This window comes from Orbicella faveolata, unplaced genomic scaffold (assembly GCF_042242905.1).
Source record: "Orbicella faveolata isolate gen_17 unplaced genomic scaffold, um_ofav_v1 contig_12, whole genome shotgun sequence".
NCBI classification, from domain to species: domain Eukaryota; kingdom Metazoa; phylum Cnidaria; class Anthozoa; order Scleractinia; family Merulinidae; genus Orbicella; species Orbicella faveolata.
The window spans coordinates 8712501-8736141 of NW_028301539.1; the positions used below are offsets into that span (position 1 = coordinate 8712501).

The following is a 23641-nucleotide window of genomic DNA, read 5'->3' on the forward strand; positions in this document are numbered from 1 at the left end:
TCCTGCGGTGGTCGCACTGAACTGGTTTCAGAAGTCTGAACAAATTGTTCCTTAGACTGTCAGAGGTGTCTACGGTTTCTTCTGTACAGTCTACTGTCTTCTGTTCCGACTTCGTAAGAACGGATATCAACCTGGTCTTCAACTCTTGCCTTAAACCATTTTCGCTCTCCATTGCCTGGTTTAGGGGCTACTCGGACGACTTCTCCGGTCTGTAAAGGCGGGAGCTCCTTGGTATTTTGATTGCAATACTTGGCTTGTTTGGGCTTCTGCTTGAGAAGTTTCTTCTTCACATCTTCTTGGACCTTTGGCTTTAACTGGTAACTGGTGGTGGGAAGCAGTGTTCTTGTTCTGCGTCCAAACATCCTTTGGGCGGGGGAGCTAGACATTCCTCCAGAAGGAGTGTTTCTCCAGTCAAGCAGGGATAAGTAGGGATCTGTGCCTACTTGCTTAGCTTTCTTCATGATGGATTTTGCTGTCTTGATGGCATTTTCAGCCTTGCCATTGCTCTGGGGATAGCCAGGTGAACTTGTGATGACTTCAAACTCGTAGCTGGCCTCAAACTCTCTGAATTCTTGAGAACTGAACGACATGTTGTCGCTGATTAGCTGATTTGGGATTCCATGGACTTAAAACTGCTTGCGGAGTATCTTAGCTATCCTCTTTGCGGTCTTAGTTTCTAGTCTATCTACTTCGAAGTAACTTGAATAGTAGTCAACCACACAGAGGTAGTCTGTACCATGAAGTGTGAAAACATCTGGAGAGATCTTTTGCCAAAGTCGATCAACAACCTCATGAGAGATGAGAGGCTGTCTTGCTTGGTTTGACTGCTGAGATTAACAGATTTCACGCTTCGAAATGTGGTCAGTTAGGTCGGAATTCATTCCTGGCCAATACACGGTTTCTCTTGCTCGTCGGAGGCAACTTTGAACTCCGGTGTGGGCTCCATGCAACTTCTCTTTAATCTTTGTGCGCAGGCTCAAGGAAATGACACAGTGCTAACATTTGAAGATTAGACCATCCTGTGCTAATCTCTAACTAAGAAATACGGATGGAGACATGTGGAGACTTCCTTCTTCGTGTCAGGCCATCCTCTGATGATGGTTTTCTTCAGCTGTTAAAGAGTGTCATCTTGAGCTGTTTCTGCTTGAATTTCCCTCAGCTGGGGCTCTGAGATCGGGAGAAAATCGGTTGCATCGATAGTTTCAGCTTCCTCTTCAGCCTTGGACTGGATGGTGCTCTTGTGGAAGGCTCTAGATAGATTGTCAGCTAGGTACATTTCAGAGCCAGGCTTGTACGTTAGGTCAACATCGTACTGCTGGAGTCCTAACAAAAGTCTCTGGACACGCTTTGGAGCTGAAGCGACAGGCTTCTTGTAAATCGATACCAGAGTTTTGTGGTCAGTCCACAAAATCACCCGTCTTCCAAATGTGTAGTGGTGATTGTGTTCTAGCCCGAAGACCTAAGCTAGAAGTTCTTTCTCAATCCGAGAGTATCCCTGTTCTGCTGGGGTGAGTAGGCGGCTTGCATATGTAACTGGTTGGCCCTCTTGCAATAAAGCAAATCCGAGGCCGTTTTGCGATGCATCACCTTGTCCTTTAGTTTGGGCTTGTGGGCTGAAATACTTGAGGAATGGGGCTTGTGTAACCGCCACTTTGAGAGACTTAAAGACATGTTCTTGTTGCTGGGTCCACCGCCACTCAGCGTCCTTGTGCGTAAGCTTGCCGAGAGGCTGACATAACTCAGACAGGTTACTGGGGAACTTCGAAAGGTACTTGACCATACCAATGAGCCGCTGCACACCCTGAACATCAACGGGAGTTTCCATGTTCACTATGGCATCAATCTTCCTGGGGTCAGGTCTGACTCCTTCGCTGCTTAACACCCAATGAATGTCACTTGTTGGCATTTGAAGTCGAACTTTGCTTTGTTTAATTTAACGTTCCTCTCTCTGCATCTCTGAAATACACGTAAAAGGTTTACATCATGATCCTTATCTGCGTCTTCCTTAGTGTCCCCCTGACCAGCAATCAGTAGATCATCTGCTATTCTATAGATACCAGACAATCCTTGCAAGTTTTGATCAAGCTTCTGCTGGAAGTATTCAGGCGTAGGGCTGATTCCATAAGGCATTCTTAACCAACGATGTCGGCCCCATGGTGTCTGAGAGGTAGTGAGGCGGTTCGACTCGTCATCTAACTCTATCTGGGGAAAGCCATCATTCAAATCTGCTTTGGAGAAAACTCGTGTTTTCCCAAGTTCTGGCAGAATGTCACCAACCACAGGTAGGGGGTAGTGAATTCGATGGAGTGCCTCGTTCAGGGGTCTTAGGTCGATACAGACTCTGACTATCCCATTCGATTTTGCCATGACAACTGCGCTGGACACCCACTTAGTCGGCTCTTCTACTTTCGTTAGGACACTAACATTTATGCGACAGTCAATTTCTTCTTTAAACTTTCCTTTCAGAGCTACTGGTACTCTGCGGGGAGGCATGACCACAGGGGAGACTGAGTCATCTACTTCAAGGTGTAACTTTCCTTCCATTCTTCCGAGTCCCTTGAAGATGTCCGCAAAGTCAGTTAACACTTGCTCTTTAGTGAGAGAGCTACTCTGAGAGGTGGCGAGAGCTTCATTGTCGCTCACCAGCTGGATATTGTGGTGTTGGACCACAAGAAGACCCATTTGTTGCGCTGCACGAGCTCCTATTAACGGCGTGTAGTTACCATCCACTACAACAAACTCGGCGTTATACCTCTTTCTTGTCCTAGGATTACGCATGCTCACTCTTGCCGTTCCAAGTACTGAGATTTGCTACTTGTTGTAAGCTGTCAGTAGCTTGTTTGATATCTGGATCTCTGCAACTTCTGGAAGGTATTTCTTTGAAAGAACATTGCACGATGCACCAGAGTCAATCTGCATTCTTACAGGTTTCCCTTTTATCTCCATAACTGCATAGATCATTGTTAGGAAAATCAGTCACAGAATTGATAACTTCAGAAGTACTCACATTATCATCTTCGGTGGAGAGCTCTACAGATAAAATTTTCTCTTCCAATGAGAGACCGGTTTCGACAAAGGACACTTTCTTTCGAGAGGTTTCCTTCGAGCTTGACTTCGGAGCATTTGGTTTCTTCTTTCTGTGAGCTAGTTTTCTTCTCATGAAGATGACACTTGCTAGCGACGTGATTCTCTTTCTTGCAATTCTTGCAAACTTTACCTTTATTTCTTTCATGAGACTTGCCACAGAATTTACAGTCGTCAACCATACGGGCGTTTGACTTGTCAGAAGACGATTTGAGTACGTTGACGTCGCTTGATTCGTTGTTTTGGTTTGTCATGGCTTGCATTTGCCATTTAGTCGCTTCGGCTGCTCGGCAGCTATCAAAACATTTATCCTAGGTTAATTTCGGTTCCTGAAGAAGCTTTTTCCTCAGACTATTGTCCCTGATACCACAAACTAAACGATCGCGAATTAAGTCTTCCTTTAATTAGCCAAACTCACAGGTCTCGGCAAGCGTGCGAAGTGCTGTTGTGTAGGCATCAATCGACTCGTCAGACTCTTTTAGAGGATTGTTGAACCTGTATCTTTCGTAAATTACGTTCGTCTTGCCTATGTAGTAATTTTGCCACAATTCGAGGACTTTGTCGATGTTTTGCCTGTCATCATCCGACGGAAACGGCAATCCACTGTGTATTTTCAAAGCATCTGGACCGATACACGTGATAAACGTGGCGACGCGAAGCGATGAAGGTTGTTTTTCCAACCCCGTGACAATTTCGTACGCTTTCCAAATCTCTATCCACTTTTTCCAGTGGGCTGCTAGGTTTCCTTTCGAGTGGAATTTCTGCGGAAGCGATACTTTGGCAATCAACCTTGTAAACGGCGGAGTATTGCCGGGAGCAGCAGCAGCTTCTGCTTCACCTGGCATGTTCGCGGGTTATAAAAACAACGGCGGCGCGTTGACACAATCTTCACTCAATTGGGATCTCGAAAGCTGGAAATATCTCCACAGAGGCTTTCAACAATACGACGTCATCCCACTTCTGATACCATGTAATGTTACGCTATTCGAGAGCGTAAACAAGAGGTAACAAAGACGGCAAACAATCTTTATAAGGACGACAACTCCATGCTTAATTCAACACGGCAAGCACATGGTCCGAGAGTCATGTGACTACACATGACGTCACACTCTTCTAAGGGGACTTCTTAAGACTGAACATAAAATACCGGTATCTTGTGTTCACAAATAAATTATCACAAAACCTTAAGATATATCACACCAGTGCAAACGATTTAATATTTCGTCACTTTCAGGTCTCTCAGGTACGTTCTTTCACTAATTAATTAACGTCACTTCAAAATATGTTCATTAAGAAGATATAAAAGAATTATCCTGCTGTTGCTTTAAAGGGGTGGGGCTTTATCTGCCCATATGATACATGTTATATACTTGTACTTAAACCATCAATGCTGTCGACGTTCTCGTTCCTAGTCCTAAGTTTATAAATTAAAAAATGATTACTTCTTTCTGCTTATTTATACCTGAATTTTTAACACGAGATACATGTTGAGTTACCTCTCACTTACCTGAATAGGCCAGTGGACCCAAGCCAAAAAGAATCCACACGAAAATTCTTAAGACTTTGAAGGGGATCATACGTGCTTCGCGATTTCAAAATTGGTCACTTGTCTCCGAATTGAGCATTGTGAAATAACTGAAAAGCTAAATTGAAGAGGCATAATTAAAATGAATAATTCAGTCATGTGTTGCAGTTTGTCCAACTAATCGACATCACGTAGGTCGATTGAAAACTTTCTGCAAATAGTTAGTCCTTTGCTTTTTCAGTTTGTTTTCTTAATCTTTCGCTTCGGTGACACTTCAAGGCCTCCAACAGAATTCTAAGAGCTTGTCATTAACATTGTTTCTTTTGGGGAGTTGCCATTCTGACGTCACCGATTAAAATAATTACCAACGGCACGATCACCTTGTTTTCAGGCGATCTTTACATTTAAGACAACATTTACTTGAAAACTATATACATATATCATATATTACTTCAAGAGCTGGAAGGTTAATATTAATTTTCAAAGTGTTAGCAATAAACGGATGTTTTTGTTGCAGATGATTTTCTGTGAAGAAAGCGTTTATATTTGTATTGTCACAGCAGACTTATGTATTCTTGCTGTTAGCGTCATTCAAGCGTCAGTAAATTAAATTAATTAGACAGTGAAGAAAATAGACGTGGTTGCTTTGACAACTGAAAAAATTACCACAAAAGTTAGAATTTACCTGTTACACTATAAAGAATATTAACATCAAAGACATTGAGCAAAGCGACAAAGGAAGGATGGCCTCGATCAAAGTCTTTGTATTTCTCATGTGGATTTTGTTTGGATTAGTTTCCATTGTGTATGCTGGTAAGTTTTATTCTTAATTACTTTGATAACTCTTGTTGAAGGCTCGGCAACAGTTAATAATAATAAACGAAATCGCTCAACACAATAACGCACCTTACCGAGACCGAAATATTTAATATTAGTTAAATTTTAAAATATCCTAACCCAAAAGCCCTCCAAGGGTAGAGAGGAACAGATGAATTTATATGCAGTGAAAGAAGTCTTAAGTTACATTGGGACCTTAGATCTATGAATTATAACTGCACTAGTAATTTTGAATAAACTTAAACAAAAACCTCCTTGGTGTAGGGGCACTTCTAGCGCATTTAGCAGAACAGGTCTCTTTGAAAAATGAGATATTTATTAAACCCAGAAGTGACGTTCCCATGCCACAGGAATGATTTCAATTATCATGACATTGCGCAAATCAACTTTTATTGATTGGGCTGATAGTTAATTCTCTGAAATAGCTAGAAAAACATGGTACAGGGCATCACAAGTGTTCCCCTTAAATCTGTGGAACTTTTTAATTTTTTTTGTTTGTTTTCGTCTGCACCTCATGCCTACTGGCGGTGGCAGCTCGTACCTACTTGTGTTTTAATAATTAGTGTGAATATAAATATGAGCCAGCAGCAAATGTTAGTGAGCAAGCCGGACTGTCTGAATCCCATAATCTCCGTTATCTTTCTTTGCCGCAACAAATAAACATAATTAAGGAAAGTACTTTTTTGCGAAAAGAGGAAATGTGAGAGCGTGTGAGCGTGAGCGCAGGTAACTAGGCAAAATACGCCACCTGCAATAATATTATATTTTATTTTAACATAAAATAATACACGGGCGATTGCCTCAAGATCCCTAATGGCTCATCTAGGGAGCTATAATCTACATTAAACCTATAATAAATATTGCATAAAACGTACAACAGTTTTTAAAGACATGTTTCGGCATGCTTATGCCATCTTCAGTTTAATAGAGTGACTAATGATACGTGACACAAGTTATATACTACAAAATATGAATAAATTATTTACAATATGCATTACAAAACAGTGGAAACGGAAATTACAGAGTTAAAAAGGTGTTGAAGTGATGTAACTGTTTGTTAAGGTCAGGTTTGTTCTTACCAATATAAAAGGCTTCTTTAAGTTTAAGATCAATAGAGCTATTCGCTGAGTCTAAGATGCGAAAACAAGAAGGTGTGTACATGCCCCTGCATGAAGAAAATTGAGAAAGATGTTTAAAAATATGCGAGTTTTTATCGCTTACTGTATGTTCTTTAATCCTGGTAGAAAAATGGCGACTGGTTTCACCAATATAACAGGAATTACATCCCGCACAAGTAAATTGATAAACTACCATGGATTTTAGAGCATCAGGAGTACGATCTTCAAAACTGAACATATTCTTGATTTTGAAAGAAGTAAAAACTAATTTGATATTAAGATCCGTTTCACAAAAACGTTTAAGTAATTGCCGTAGTTTGAGTTCCGTTATTCTAGAGTACTGGCCGATAAAAGGAAGCTTAAAATAGCGTATATTGTTTTCATCATTAACGTTGCGGCTTTTTTGATCAGAAGGCTTGTTAAGATACCGCTTGAAGGTTTTTTCAATGATGTGTGAAGGAAACGAGTTACGTTTTAGAGTGTCCGAAAGCTTGATCAAATCGTTTTCAAAACCGGAAGAAGTGTTGTTGATTTTATAAGTTCGGTCAATGAGAGTACGGACAAGGCCAATTTTATAGCGAAACGGAGTGAAACTAAAAAAAAATTGTTAAGAGACCAGTGTACGTTTTTTTATGAAAAACTGAAAAAACGCAGTCATGCGAAGAGTTGTCAATCAGAACATCCAAAAAGGAAAGTTTACCGTCGTTCTGTTTCTCGAAAGTAAATTTGATGTTGGGATGTTGAGAATTGATGAATTCAAAGAAAGACATGGCATCCCGCTCATTTTTAAAGACGCAAAAAGTATCGTCAACATAACGCCTATAGAGTAAGATGTCGGCCTTGTTAAAATTATTTAGCCATGTTTCTTCGTGAAATCCAAGAAAAAGATTATCTAAAATAGGTGCTAAAGGGGAGCCCATAGCTACCCCATCGACTTGATCATAAAATTTACCATTGAAAAGAAAATGAGTCCTTTTTAACTCTGTAATTTCCGTTTCCACTGTTTTGTAATGCATATTGTAAATAATTTATTCATATTTTGTAGTATATAACTTGTGTCACGTATCATTAGTCACTCTATTAAACTGAAGATGGCATAAGCATGCCGAAACATGTCTTTAAAAACTGTTGTACGTTTTATGCAATATTTATCATTATTGCTAGTATTACGACCTTATGGAAACCTATAATAATTGCAATGACGACACGTATAGCTCAAAAATAAATATTTTTTTACGAGAACTGCAGGAATTCTCGCGCTATCACTAGTTAGTTTTCTTCGTCGTTGTGCGGACAGACGGATGAATTCATATCCACTTTCTAAGCGTCAGAAAAAATCACTCATTGTACGTCAAAGGCAATGCGAGCAGCGGCATGCAGAAAGCAAATTTCCCCTAGGGAGAGCATAGAAACGGTGATATCAAAAGAAATGATGTTTTAAAACATTTGACTGCAGTTGCAAAGAGAGGATAATATAGTGCACAAACATCTCCTCGTCATCCAGCTTGAATTAGAGAGGGATATCTATCAAGAAACTTAATCTAAAGGCAACAAGAAGAGAAAAAGACTAAAGATCTTATACACCCTTTTTGTTAATGGCTGACAATCAAGTTGATAATTCAAAAGAATCTTCACGCTTAAGGAAGGCTCCTGTTGTTCCAATTGGTAACTATTCGTTGAAAATTGTTTTTACTCGTGCCCACGTTTGGCACAACACTATTTCATTTGCTCAGGTATACGTGAGGCAGTAGTTATAGAGATACACATTCGATTACGCGAGTTATCAGGCAAACGTTTCGTCGTCCTTTGGGAAGAAATTTGGCTATTCCATGCAGATATTGTAATATTGATTACTGCAATATTTTTTCTGAAGAAAATAGATAAGCTCCACAAACAAATCCCATATAAAAAACAGCCTCAGGATAAATTACCATAAGTATACCTACCAACGAATAAACCAAATATCGATCAAGGTCATTTTTATTAAGTCGAAAGACGAACGTGCAATTAGTGACCAATTTTCGACGTTTTTCTTCGTTTTGAGGCGCACACTTTAAAGTGCTACTGTGACGAAAAATCAATTCTACGTTTCCTTTGCATTTCGAAATTATATAATTGAATCACTAAGCGACAGAAGTTTTAAGCCTTTATTTGAAAAAAAGATACCTGTTTATTTTGACTGAAATTTTCCTAATTAATGGTCTGCGATTACTAACTTTAAAATCTCGAGAGAGGTGGATCGAGGATAAGATGACTTCAAAGACTCACTAGTTTGAAAATGCAATGCGTGTGCACGCGCCTAATTAAATCTGCAGCACGGGAGTTTCGAACTTTCAGACTTTTAAACTCGTGTTTTGCATATACAATAGGCTGCGTTTACACGCTGCAACAGACCAATTTCGATATATTAAAATTCAGCCCAACAAAATAGACTTCAGCACGAGTCTCTGGAGAGTAAACCCCACAAACTCTGTATTCCCCAGAGCCTCGTACTGAGGTCTATTGTTTAAGGCTGAATTTTAATACATCGAAATTGGTCTATTTTAAGCTACTGAGTTTTTGATGTCATCTTACCCTCGATCCAACTCTCTGAGGTCCAATCGGTCAAACTGTTTTTACATGGTTCTCTTAGACATACGCAAAAATGGGTTCCTACTGAAACGTGAGTGGGTAAAGAGTTTAAGAGTGGCTGCCTGTAAAAATCAGACAAATTCTTAATTTCGCGGCAAGGGTCGAAAATTCGATTTCGCTCATATTCTTGTGGTAGATAGGCTAGGGCATGACAAAAACTACTGGATAGTTTTTTTGGCAAAATATCCTTTTATTTCAAAGAAATATGCAAATTACCAACTTCCGTTAAAATCGTCATTTGACGCACCATTTTCTTAAGCCAGTTTGAGAGCCTCGCATGCAAAACCACATCATTCTTCTGTCTTTAAAGCACTCAAATATTTTTGTCCAATGTTTAAATGTGTACTGGGTTGGTTTTAGGGAATGTTGCGTTGTCTTTTTGGGTGCAAAATAATTAAATTTCGAAGACAGGTATTTCATTCACTTAAAAGTACCTCGTGAATATAATTGATTTTCACCATGTGCGAAACCTTTAAATGGATTAAGCTTCTGGTGATTGAATCGCAGAAGGATGATCTACAGATTCCTGTAAAAATTTCTTTGGGCAAATGATTGTGAGCGACGTGAGAGCTTTTCAAAGTACGTCCAAAATGCAAATATTTGACCATCCGTCGTCAAATTTCAATTTACGGGTTAGACGTATATTTTAGCAAGCGCCACATGACTTGACCCATAATAAGTTGAAATAGACACAGAGCTGGTAATTTCGAAATGTTCTAACCTTATTTGTTGCAAAAGGCAGGTCCAAAGCCGATTTGACGTGTTTCTAGTCGATCTCTCACCATTCGTCGTACATAAAGCAGAAGTTTGCTTTTGTTTACACAAGGTTAACGTCCGATGTACATCGCCAACTGTCAACCTATTATTCGTCGAATACCATGGATCTGTGACCATCTTTCTGCGCATATGAACATCACTGCATCTAAAATGGCTGAGTCATTTGTAGGTAGTTGCTTGCTTTGCCATGCGCCAAAATAATGCGTTTGATCGATTGCTGACCATTGCTGATAAGCGTGTCGGCGCAGCACAATCTTACAGCCGTTATTTGTTCCTCACGCAATGCTGTCACGGCATATGCTGCATATTTTGATCCATTTTGTATAGAGCACTCTCAGAATAAATGAAACAATTTAATCATTGTTCATCTGTTTGTTCATATATATAATAATATGTGTATATTTATATAATCGTATTCTATAGTGTACGTGGCCTTGGTCCAAATCACGTTTGTTGTATGTTTTGATGTTTCAGACAACAGCTGATAAAGCTAGTGCCAGTACTCACTAGAATTTTAAAAAAATCGCCATGAAACAAATTATAGATCAATGAAGCAAGAACTAGCTGAAATGAAAATAGGAAATCACAACGTGTCTAATTCATGAGAAAAACAGACTAAATTTAATTAGTAATTACGCAAGTAAATAGCCCTGGCCATGCCATTTTATTTGGCGTATTTTGTTTGCCTAGTGGCGAGGCATCGGTATGTTTGTGACAGAAAATAGAGGACTGTTGTCAATACAGTCCAAAATTATTGTCAGTAAAATATTGTAAATAAAACACCTATTGACCGGTTACCTCCTCGGCCACCATTTGGTCGTTCCGATAAGAGTTTCACTATTGTCTTTACCCCTATCATAGGGGTAAAGACAATTCAGCGGCCACCCAAAATTTAAACACTTTGTCTTGGAAAGGGCGATGGTAGATAAGGGTCCGAAATTGAAGGTGCATGACGAGTGATAATTCAAATACACGTCTATCATGATTGTCTTGAATTGACTCCACGTTCACCAAGAAATTTATAACCCGATGGTGAAAAATTAAATATTCAGGGTACACCTCTATTTAAGCGGCTAGCCCCATAGTAAGCGGTCACCACCCATTTCCCCGGGGGTAGCCCACTGTATTACATGTAAATCAAAAATAATTGCACAGCCAGCGCGAAAAGACCTAGGTATGAGTTTAGCGTTACAGTATTACGCAGGCCATGTAGGTAGCGGTGGTCGAGTAAAAGATATCAACAGGGGCAATGGTAAACTATTCATTCTTCTCATTTCTTAATTTAATCTCTTCCTACTCAACATGATTGTGTGCTCCCAGCGGTACCCAGCTTTACGGAGCCTTATGTATTAGGATAGAAATTGTCCTACCCCTACCCCCTAAAATGGGATGAGAGTATTGCGTGACGAAAAAGGAACCGCTGCAAGCAAGGATTCAAGCCATCAAACCATGATGATCAAACGTAATATTTTGGTGTAGTGCAAAGCAAGCAACTATCTACAAATGACTTACCCGTTTTTGACTTAGATGCAGTGGTAATCATATGTGTCGAAAGAGAGTCACAGATTCATGGTATTCGACCATTAAATAAGTTGACAGTTGGCGATGTACATCGGACGTTATGTAAACAAAAGCAAACTTCTGCTTTAGGTGCGACGAATGGTGAGAGAAACACGTCAAATCGACTTTGGACCTGTCTTTACAGCAAATGAGGTTAGAACATCTCGAAATTATCAGCTCTGTGTCTATTTCAACTTATTATAGGTCAAGTCATGTGGCGCTTGCTAAAATATACGTCTAACCCGTAAATTGAAATTTGACGACGGATGGTCAAATATTTGCATTTTGGACGTACTTTGAAAAGCTCTCGCGTCGCTCACAATCATTTGCCCAAAGAAATTTTTACAGGAATCTGTAGATCATCCTTCTGCGATTCAATCACCAGAAGCTTAATCCATTTAAAGGTTTCGCACATGGTGAAAATCAATTATATTCACGAGGTACTTTTAAGTGAGTGAAATACCTGTCTTCGAAATTTAATTATTTTGCAGCCAAAAAGACAACGCAACATTCCCTAAAACCAACCCAGTACACATTTAAACATTGAACAAAAATATTTGAGTGCTTTAAAGACGGAAGAATGATGTGGTTTTGCATGCGAGGCTCTCAAACTGGCTTAAGAAAATGGTGCGTCAAATGACGATTTTAACGGAAGTTGGTAATTTGCATATTTCTTTGAAATAAAAGGATATTTTGCCAAAAAAACTATCCAGTAGTTTTTGTCATGCCCTAGCCTATCTACCATGAAAATATGAGCGAAATCGAATTTTCGACCCTTGCCGAGTTATTTTCCATTTTTATGGACAGGGACTCTTAAAGCTATAACATTGTAAAATATGTCTACCTGATTATTTTCTGCAGTGTTCGAGACGGAATATGACCGCATCTTAATATTCAAGGAACCATTGTCGAACAGAGCACTCGAGGGTCACTTGATAAGAACGGAGAAAGTGTCCGATGAGGGAAGCTGCCGACTGAAGTGTTACTTGGAGCCAAACTGTGTGTCAGTCAATGTGGGACCCTTAGATAAAGGATCACACATTTGTGAGTTGAACAATGACACATATGAAAGTCCATCTCATCGTGAGTTGGTGGAGAGACAGCTTTACACTTACCATGCTGTTGAGGTACATGTTTAACTACTGTAGATTGTTTGACATACTTTGTTATGACTTGGGCATGTCTGTTCCCACTTGCTTACTTTCGTGGTACTTAAATCAAATCTCGATTATATTTTCGATTGGAGTTTTTTTTTTTTTTTTTTACTGACACTGCGGTGAAGTTTTCTCTTTATATTTTTTGGCCCTCTAAGTTTGAATAACTTAAACTGCAGAAAACATAACCAGTGAAAAACATTTTCATACAAGGAAAATTTATACTTTGGTTAACCCTTAATCCTAAGTTAAAGTTAACCAGCTTCCGAATCAATACTTACATATGAACAACCCGGCCTTGATTACCGTAACGGCTAACGCAGCTTAAGACCACGACCCAATCGTCACAACAGTACTTGGGAGGCGGTAAAGTTAAAAAAAGCGACCTCAACGAGCCCTAAGTTTAAGTCCGTGATATGGTCACGTGATACTGGTCAGCGGATGACTTGTTTGACAGGTGTCAATTAACCGTAACATGGATGTCCAATATCAAAGATGTACGCTGTAAACCAAGGGTGTATGTCTCGGTCAACGTATTAGCTGGAATTGTCGTTGTGCATACACGCTCACGAGCAATACCGCTAACCATTTTTATTATGAGAGAGGCGATTCACTGGTTTCTCTGAGTATGGGAGTCTGCTTGGCATTCCTTCGGGCCGTCGGAGCTCTGCCACAATGTGTGAAACACTAAAAAAGAGTTTTGTTTCCAGTAATTACGCATAACCTTATGTTAATTTTTTTTTTTTTTTCAGAATTTTTGCCATCCCAGTCCTTGCCCTGGGAAATATGCCTTATGCCAAGTAGGGTTTACCGACAAAGGATACAAATGCGACTGCCGTGAGGAGTATAGAGGGGAACAGTGTAAAGAAGGTATTTTGATATGTTGTTATCCTCGTAAAAATGAGCGAATCTCAATGTAACAATATCGTACACGGAAATGAAGATTAGTCTGTATCAGTTTAAACACATATAACGTATTATTTTAAAGAGAGATTAACTCGTAAAAAGCCCTAGAGCAAGCTGAAGTTTTATCACCTATTCGGTAAGATATTGCTTTTTCAACGCACATCACGTGTGTAATGTCGGCTTGTAAAGGACAAAATAAACACGTGACTGTGTAACACCTTCAAAGTTTTTATCTACAGCCTTGAAAACTTTGTAATTCTAGGAATATTTCAACTGAAAAAAAACAAAGGAAGTAAGTAAAATAGATATAATGTCCCATAAACAAATCTGAACATATTCCTGTGACAAAGGTGTAAATTTTATATTCTTCCTTTAGGTTTTATTCCCGGTGGAGGGCCACTTTCTGGTTCATGTTACAAGGCATTTACTGCGCCCGAGACCTGGAACAATGCAGAGGCCAAATGCAAAAGACTCGGAACCCAGTTGGTAAAAATCGAATCAGCAGAGGAGAACGACTTCCTTACAAGGACCTTCCTCAAGGCACTTGAAGGGACTTACTGGATCGGACTGAGTGATCAGATGATAGAAGGCAAGTGGATCTGGACGGATGAAAGCTTACTTGGAAAATATACCAACTGGGGGAAAAGTAACCCTAACAACCTCGGAGATAATCAAGATTGTGGACATATTTTAAAGGGAAGTTTCCAGTTGCAATCGCATTATTTCCGTGGTTATGATGATGGAGAGTGGAATGATTTGGAATGCTCTTTTGCACTGGGATATATTTGTGAGCAGTTGTCTCCCTAATCAAGGGCCAGGGGGATTTTTAGACAGTTGTCTAGCTTGTTAATAATGCGTTGACAGAAAAAAAAAAAAAAAAAGGCTTACTAATGTATATTAAAAGCATTTGTACTGTGTTAGTTTACAGGTGATTACAGGCTCGTTTGTCATTATTTTATTGGGAATTCATTTCATTTAAGATCAGCAGAAAGTGAGGAAGGTTTAAAGGTAGCAGGGGTAGCACATTTGAAAAAAAAATGTCCCTTATTTCATTATTTGCATCAGAGATCCGACAGCGAATCTCCAAATTTTCCGAAATGATAAAACGATGTACACTGTCTGCTGATTTGCAGCAAGATTAACAGAGATAGATTGAGTGAATTAGTGAAATTTGCACCCTTAAAAATATCTGAATGCCAATAAATTGGCAATCAGAAGTAGCAATACTTCTAAATGCCAATGAATTGGCATTCAGAAATAAAAACGCAAAACTGATAGTGAATATTCCTTTCCTTAATTAGCAGACTGACCACAGCTCTTTTACTTTACTTGCTCCCCCCTCCCCCCCCCCCCTTTTTCAGTAAAATCCTTTAGAAATGTTTTAAGCATAGGTTAAAGCTATTGATTTTTGTAAAAACCAAGAAACTGAAAATTGTGGAACATTTCACCTGAGGAAACTATCAATATCGCAATTAATGTGGCTCAAAACAGTTTCGAGCACTTCAACTCCAGCACTCATTTCAATTATTGTGCTGAGACGTGGCATTTTGGGAAGAAGCGCGCGTCCGATAAATTAGAGAAAGTCAACGACAGCTCCTCATACGAAATTTTGTTAAAACGGTGTGGCCAGCAAACACTGTCGAATCAGAGACTTGCTGCGGTACTGACTACAATGTATAAAGTAGTTAATAAGCAGAGGGCGTCGACATTCACCTGCCATTTATTAAAACGAAGAGAAAGTCATTATAATCTTCGAGAATTCCAACTAGATGCAATTGTGGCATTGCCAAAAGTAAATACAACCAAGTATGGATTAAAATCGATAAGTTGTCAAGGGCTAGGCTATGGAACGCACTACCAAGCGGATACAGGCAAATAAGTAACTATAAACTGTTCAAGAAAAGTATTACTTAACGTGGAGCTGGCCAGCTGCTGCACCTAGAAGTTTGATCCATATTAATATGTTTTAAGATTTCTCTTTGTTAAATTATTTGTATATTCTATCGATTTTAACAGTAATCATGCATATGCATTTTTAGTATTATTCAGTTTAATTTATTATATTTATTTTTTATGTTGTGACTAGTCCTGTAAGGTAGCTTTGTATGTAGCTAAGAGTCCGTGACTTAAATAAAGTCTTACTTATTTTACTTTTTACTTCTAGGTCTTTTAAAAACATAATTACCGCGCATACTGAAATTTAACCCCCAAGCCCCAATTGCGCGAAATTTTGTTAAACCACTGGCACCCTCGTGTCCCATAGGGAACGAGAGGCAACCCTCTCCTCGGGAAGGTAGTACCAGTCGACGAAAGTTCTTAGAAAATATGAGTACTTAAAAACGTCCTTCTTAGCCTGTGGGATTAAGACCTGAATTGTTTGATTACATTGATCAATAATTGTCTGCTATTTGTCGGAGACTGCTCGAAATGATAAAAGTGTAATTTACGTTTACGAGAGATAAATTTCGGCACTGGTTTCATTAAGGACTGTATCTATCTTTATTTCGGTTTCAACTCCATTCAATGTTTACATTCACTCGTTTGATTGTAGCTCTATTCTCTTAATCGCCTAGATTACAATCATAAGCCAGCGTTTACATTAATGTCTAACAAAGATCACTCATGTCAGTCTTGTCTTTTCAAACACATAGATTACACATCAATCATTTCCAACAATCTCTAGCACAAAGATCATGGCTGCCATTCAGTTTCAAAAAGACATCAATTCATGGTGAATTTGTTCCGTTTCTGGTCAAAATAATGCAGTCGTTCTCGAAATGCACCAAGAACTTCAAGATTAAGATATTAAATGAAATGTTAAAGGTAGAGTAAACTATTGTTAGTTTTTAGCAATTTGTCTAGAACATAATTATAGAAATGGGAATAGTCTTAGACTCAAAGGCGCAATGCAGTGAAATCCTGATTTTTCGAAGCCTTGATCGATATTTTACACTCGATTTTGCGGACCTCTCCATTTCTCGAAACAATTTCCGCTCCATAGATGCTTTGAAAAATTGGAAGTCCAATTTTTTTTTTTTTTTTTTTTTTTTCTATTTCCAGCAATGGAAATGTGTTATTTGGATGTCAACTTTTCGAACTAACGACGGTCATATTAGTGTCCCTATAAAGCATATAGCTAGTGTGTGTGTGTGTATTATATTACGATTTTGTAATAATTTACCTGGTTTGTTGATATGTACTGACTGTAATATTTACTTATCTCAAAGCCTTGGCTATTCCGCTTTTCGAAAAATTATGCTTAAAATTGTATTATATGGCGTCAGTGCGAACCTAAGCTTTATGTTCTGTGGTCCGTGAATTCGAAATTTACATTAGGCTGAGTGCCGAAAGTAACACGGGTTTTCTTTGGTTTTGCATTACTACCTCTACGCTACTCTCTCAACCAATGAGATTTAGACTAAGAACCAATCGTGACTTGAATACATCTATGCAACACGCATTGCAACATTGGAGCCATTTAGCACCAGGGTTTACGCGTTATCGGCAAACCGTAAACGGCAGTTTCATCTAGGCGTTTGACGTTTGACGCTATGGCCTCTACCGGTTTAGTTATAAAACCATGAAAGAACTATTTCGCTTGAAGAAGCCGCCATATTGAATTTTCGGACAACAGCATTCGGTTTGATTTTCAAATGGCAATTAAAAGACCTATTTTCACTCGTTCCTAAAGTTTACGTCTAAAAATGTACTAAAAAGATTGGTTTACATAACGTTCTTATCGTTACGTGACATCAACAAAAACTAAAGATAAACAAAGAAGAAGAAAAAAAACAAAAACAAAAACAAAAACAAAACAAAACAAAAAACAAAAACAAAACAAAACAAAAAACAAAAACAAAACAAAACAAAGCAAAGCAAAGCAAAGCAAAGCAAAGCAAAACACAACACAACGCAACGCAACGCAACGCAACGCAACACAGCACAGCACAGCACAGCACGGCACGGCACGGCACGGCACGGCACGGCACAGCACAGCACAGCACAGCACAGCACAACAAAACAAAACAAAACAAAACAAAAACAAAAACGTACGTAAAGTTCTCGGCATTAAAAGCCCGCGTTGAGAACTCCGAACGCAACCGCAGGGCTTGATCACCTGACTTCTAGTGGTTTGTCATTTGAGGTTTCCGCTGCTGGAAATCATAGTGATATATGCCACTAATATCCACGGAAGGACTGGATATATTTTTCAGGCTACCTAGCTCAATGTTTTTGTTCACATATAAATCTATGTTAAGACAAACACGGCCCATCGTGCCACAAAACAAGATATAAGCCGACACAATCTTGGTTGAGAGAAGAATCATCTGGTTGATTGGGTGCCCAGCTTTGATACGGGCCCAATGAGCTTCCGTCAGACCACTGCCAGTCGGGTTTCGACTTCAATATCGTTAGGCCGATCCAGTGCCATCGAGCGCTTGAGTTCGTGTTCAAGTCTTTAAGTAGGGATTTAATGAAAAGGCTTTCATCTTTGCATTCAATCTTCGCCAGATGAGCATCCATTGACCTGCAAAATCCTTCTGCGTGTTTCCAAGACTTTTCTCCTGAGAATACAGTATACATTGAGGTTTCAAATTGCTTCCAGTAAGCAGGGCATCCTATTGAAGAATAAAGTGGTAGTTAGCAAAACCTTTTTTTTTTTCTTTCTGTTTGAGTATATTATACCTGCGTTGCATAGAGATTTAAATCATAAAATAATGAGGTTCACTATTTTCCTTACTCCGCCTTACACGCGGATGCATCCCATATAGCATTATCTTCGACAATCATGTCGTAGATCTAAAATCCGTAGCGTTTACTCGCAATATATATCGTGCACTAAACTATATATATATGTATATATATAACCAAAAAATGGAGTGAAATTCTCATCTACTACAAAGTGCTCAAAAGCTGAACTAGAGCGGGAATAACAGTAAAAACTCAAGAGCTAGGTTATATGGTCATTTAATCGCTACTCCGAGTTTCAGGCGACTGCCAGAAAAAAACGGTTACATTCAAAGATATTTGAAAATACAGAACAATACAATTACATACTAGATGTGTTGCGTGTCACGTGGCGCGTCACGCGGGATCTTAATCGCTAATTAGATGATAACATTTTTCAGCAAGAATTTCCTAGCATGTCTGCAACACGATGCAAGCTCATTTCTGCTGTTCAGAGTTGACATTCCCGGTTTACATAAGATGAAAAATTTCTCCCACAAACACAAATTACATCTCTTGGTAACATTCGAATAAGACCTAGCCTGTTTAACTATGCGCCACTTTACAATTTACAAATTTTGCAAATCAGAATGTCGGCTCAGCAGCGGGGTTTCATTATGAACTAAAGTGTCAGTATGGGATGTTTAGTCGAGATGTTTCAACTAAGTAATGCGACATTAGGTAATTTTTTACATTGAAAGTCAGAACATGCCGGACTTAAAATTCAAGAGAAGTCAAGAAACGCGGATAATTTTGTTCAAAGGTCAAAATATGCCGGATGTTATGATTTTAGTATTCAGGAAACGCGGAATGTATTGTTTCGGAGGTCGAAAGAGATGTGCACTGTCTAATTTCAAAGACAGGAAATGAGTGGCATTTTATTTAGCAAGTAAGAAAAGGTGGAAAAGTTAGTTTTTAATTTTGACCCTGAAAACGCGCCATAAATCACGTATGTTCTTTTCGAAATGAGCGGTACAAACACGCAACTGGACTAAGTAAATATATATGGAGCCTGAAAGATCAGAACATTAAGTATGACATCAAGTGGCGCATAGTTAAACAGGCTAGGTCTTATTCGAATGTTACCAAGAGATGTAATTTGTGTTTGTGGGAGAAATTTTTCATCTTATGTAAACCGGAAATGTCAACTCTGAACAGCAGAAATGAGCTTGCATCGTGTTGCAGACATGCTAGGAAATTCTTGCTAAAAAATGTTATCATCTAATTAGTGATTAAGATCCCGCGTGAGAATGACCTAAACTGCTCAGGGAATTCCCTAGTTTGACTCTAAATGCTTTAGAAAGATCGACAGAAATAAGACGCGCTCGTTTTTCGACCTTTCTGGGTCATGCAGTCTTGTTCCCTTGAAATATATGTCTGGATTTATGAAAACGGTGTTAAAGACTGAATCAAGTGTTTTTTGATTTATTTGTTTTTTTCATTTTTTTTTTTTTTCTTTTCTGCTTTCGCTATGACAGCAACTTGTAAATCTTACCTAGCATGAAATGTAGAAACTCCCTGCCGCATGTTTAATTTATTTAGGTATTTTTTTTTTCATCATTTATCGACTACCCCCTTTTCAATTTGCGTGAATTTTAGCCCAGGCTACACTCGTCTGAGTTCAGTCTGCGCGGTGACTCTGACAACGAGCGACCGATTAGCGTTCTGTATTTGCTGTCTAAAGGAAGTCTGCCCGAGGACATCATTAAGTCCAATGAAGGCCCAAGTCTAACGATTTGCTAGTAAGCGTCGTCCATTATCGTACGTGAGGCGGGCCTGAGGAGATGTGTAAACTGTACGGGTCACATTTAGTCCCGTAACAGAAGGCCGTTTGCCCTGTGGCGATAATGTTTTGCTTGCTTTAGACAACAAAACTCTTTAGCTACATCAATGTAGGGCTTAGACGTGCAATGGACTAGACATTTCTAGCTGCTGTTGGCGTCATTTGCTTTGAACTTTGAAAAAAAAAAAACTGTTGAAATCTGGATGTGCCATTCCGCGCTCGACAAAATTGAAGTACATCCAGGACATTGCTATTTGCCAGCAAAACATGGCCACGAGGAGAGAGAAGAACATGAGTTCAAGCGCTGATCATGAGTAGAATTTCCTTGTTTTATCAATTTTAGGCGTTCTCGGCTTAGCTAAGTATCAGAACTGTCTGTGATTCGCTAGCGCGGAAGAAATTTATTTGCGTGGCTTCCGGGCGACAATTGACGTAACGACAACATGTTGAGTGTTCGCTTACTGCTAACTATGGCCTAGTTTGTCTGAATTTCAATCGATTCTCGATGTAGGAAGCTCTTGTTCAGTCCATTTAGGACGATGCAGGCCTTTAGAAAGCAATAGATTGGCTCTCCGACGCGGTTTTGATATCTGTACGTTCGTGTTGATTTAGACTCCAATTTCATGTTAAAAGCACTCTTAATTAAATTGTACAAATCATGATTCAACGAAAAGACGGTGAATTTAGTCTTCCTGGCCTCAAAAGGCATACAGGAGAGTTATTTGCTGCTATTTGAGCTACGATAAGCCTCGTGGAAAGCTAGCTCTGGGACAGAATTGTAGCAAGATTATCAGTGACAAGTCAAATTCTATGGCTATGTTTTTGCGAATCCGGTCAGATATATATTTATATATCGACCGGCAGTTTTGAAAAAGGGGTCTGCTAATTGTGCTGTGAAGTTATTTTTGTTGGTAAACTTTTCAAACCAGTTTGACTGGATTAATAGTCTTTTGGTTTTCTTGTTTTCAATTTTAATTTGAGTTTGGTTTTTGTAGATGAAGGTAGGGGCTGTAGATCATAAACATGCCACACTGTCAAAATCAAACTGGTTTGTTATAAAGTTGAAGCCAAAGGTAAATTTTGTAAGCACAACAGGGTTGTTATAATGTACTGATCTTACCTCTCCAAGCCGACGGGCAGGTCAACCTTAGATGGGCTCAGACAGTGACTTAATCTGAGTGCAAAAGGACATGTTGTTTTACAGAAAATGTATGACCTCGAAACATAGAGCCATTACAATTGCACTTTTCCTTGAAGGTTTGAAAAACGCATACCTAAGTTTACTCCGCGAGTTGTGGTGAAATCGATGCCGCAGGCTTAGGGTAGCACATTATTTTCCAGGGGGGGGGGGGGGGGGGGCTCTGTTACCGGCAAGTCTGGAGACATCTACAGGAGTATGGCTAATTTTGGATACCTCTTTGGGGTCCCTGGCCCTTAATCCAGGGGGGTGGGGACGGTTTGAACTTGTGTCCATAGTCTCAAGTCAGTCTGACGGCTGGGTATGTACTTAGCTGTCCAACGTGACACAATCCTTAAAGTGCATGGAATTTCCCAAAGCTGAGTGGGTTTATTGCCTTGGCAGAAGGTTCCATTATTTTCGTAAATACCTCGGCATGGGTGTAATTAGGTATGAGGGGTAGCCCTAGTCCATTGGTTTTACTACACTGGATCAAATTTACATAGGAGAGGATACCATTTATTATCTCTTGGTTTAGCTACAGTAAATCCAGGAGTACTGACAGGTGTTAAAATATGTTCAGGTTTTCGTTAACAACAAATGATGTGCATGCTTGAATGAGAACAAGCAAGTTAGTTTTTCTAAGAACTCTTTGACGTTCGAACTCTGTCTGTCTATACAGGTATGCAAAAACAGAGGAAATGCATGCTGTGCGTGCCAAAAATGCAGATTGCACTTGTAGCCATTCAACGAACGATAAATTCAACGTGGGGCCCTGTGGTACGTATGAATCCGAGTTAGACTTTGCACCTAAACATTTCAACCTTGTTCCCAGTTTTCCAGGGTATGAGATTGCTCAACGTTTAATTTTTCTTGGATGCTTTTATTCGGTTTTTCGGTTTTCGTTTTTTTGTTTTTGTTTTTTTGTTTTGGCTTTCTTCACCATTGCCATTGTAAAACAATCCCATTACAAGAGGATATCATTGCACTTACATCCGGTTTAACATCCCATTACATTGTGTTACATCCGGTCTGCAGTCGTGCTTCTCCGACTTCCGGCCTACGCGTTCAGTTTATTCACCATTCTTGGCTTATCGACTATCGAAATGTCTGACTCGATTTTAGCCAAAGACGTTACTTTGGATTGTTCAAAGGCATGCATTTGCTTTGTACATTGATCTCGACACATTTACTTTACTTCCTGGTTGGATAATATTGATGAATTTAGGTGCTCGACGGGAGAAATCGCAAGTCTTACGACCATGTTTTGACCTTGTCAACTATTCTTTTCAAGTGTATGCGGGCTACTTGTATCATCATTCTGGTCTGAAACACGGCAAACTGGACATTCGATGGGAGTAACCGTTAGATCAGAGTCTCCGCTAGATTTGGTCAAGAAAATGGAGTGAGCGAAGGAGAGACACTGGAGAGAAACACGCGACGAAAGCATCCTGAAGAAATTCCCAAAACCTTCGAGGTAGGTTTTGTAGCAATTTATATTTCATCAAATTCTTTGGCCAAAACCTCATTAACTAGATGTAGGTAACAGACAAGATAACAAAAAGATACTTTTGAAGCTGGTTTTTTCTCTCTAAAGCCTGTTTGAGCCAAATACTAGAGCCCTCAAGACTACCAATTTTGCATTTTTGCAATTTCCTCCAGGTGTCTTCCGCACCCATGGCCAGAATATAGTTTTCCCCAATTTGATTTTATGATATTTAGAAACATCAATATCTGTGTAATCGCTGCTGCTAATTTGGTTTACGTGGAAAGAGTACTTTCGGAGAAATTACGAATATGGTTGTGCTTGTTTTTCCTGCTGGTCTAAATGGATATCAGGGAACATAGTAACACGAGCATCTTCTTCTTGTTTGTAAAACCCAAAATATTTTAACAGCGAATTTTAAAACTGGGAGAGTGGCTCTACCCTCTGTATGAATTTCGTTTGAATTGGTTTATATGTACCCGAGAACCAGACTCGTTTACTTTTACTTTTTGCGAGTGAAACATGGTCCTGAGGCCGACGTCATCTAGTGCGGTTACCATGGCAACGATACATCTGCCGATCCAAATATAGTTGTTTTTGTTTATCCCCCAAAGTAACCTACCTCCAGACCAAAATTGAAGGGGGGTTAAAGTTTTTCATTTCCAACTTTGCTTCACTTTCCTGGAGAATTGCTCTTAAGTTCTTGATAACAAATAGTGGTCGACAACTAAATGTCTAGTTTGTGGAGGCTCATATATTAACAATCCAAGCCTTACCAGTTGTGGCCTGAACTTTGTCTCACTGCTCAGTTTCGCCTTTCTAGCTTCCTCTTCTTCTTCTTGTTTTTTTTTTTGTTTGTTTGTTTGTTTTTTTTA

The 23641-nt window shown here is 39.2% G+C and overlaps 2 protein-coding genes across 2 annotated transcripts in view; one reads left to right on the forward strand and one right to left on the reverse strand.

Annotated features, from left to right (window-relative positions):
• The first annotated feature begins 5307 nt into the window (after positions 1 to 5307).
• LOC149116455 (C-type mannose receptor 2-like) lies at positions 5308 to 14451 on the forward strand. Its single transcript, XM_089279770.1, has 5 exons — positions 5308 to 5422; positions 12394 to 12659; positions 13439 to 13602; positions 13832 to 13884; positions 13969 to 14451. The coding sequence occupies exons 1-5, from the start codon at positions 5353 to 5355 to the stop codon at positions 14397 to 14399; spliced, it is 984 nt and encodes a 327-aa protein (XP_089135896.1). The 5' UTR covers positions 5308 to 5352; the 3' UTR covers positions 14400 to 14451.
• A 3354-nt stretch (positions 14452 to 17805) lies between these two features.
• The window catches only part of LOC149116456 (EGF-like repeat and discoidin I-like domain-containing protein 3), a 61130-nt gene continuing 55294 nt past the window's right edge, over positions 17806 to 23641 (reverse strand). Inside the window, exon 6 of the mRNA XM_089283675.1 lies at positions 17806 to 18211. Coding sequence (XP_089139801.1) covers positions 17847 to 18211 — 365 coding nt within the window. The 3' untranslated portion in view covers positions 17806 to 17846. The remainder of the gene's footprint in view (positions 18212 to 23641) is intronic.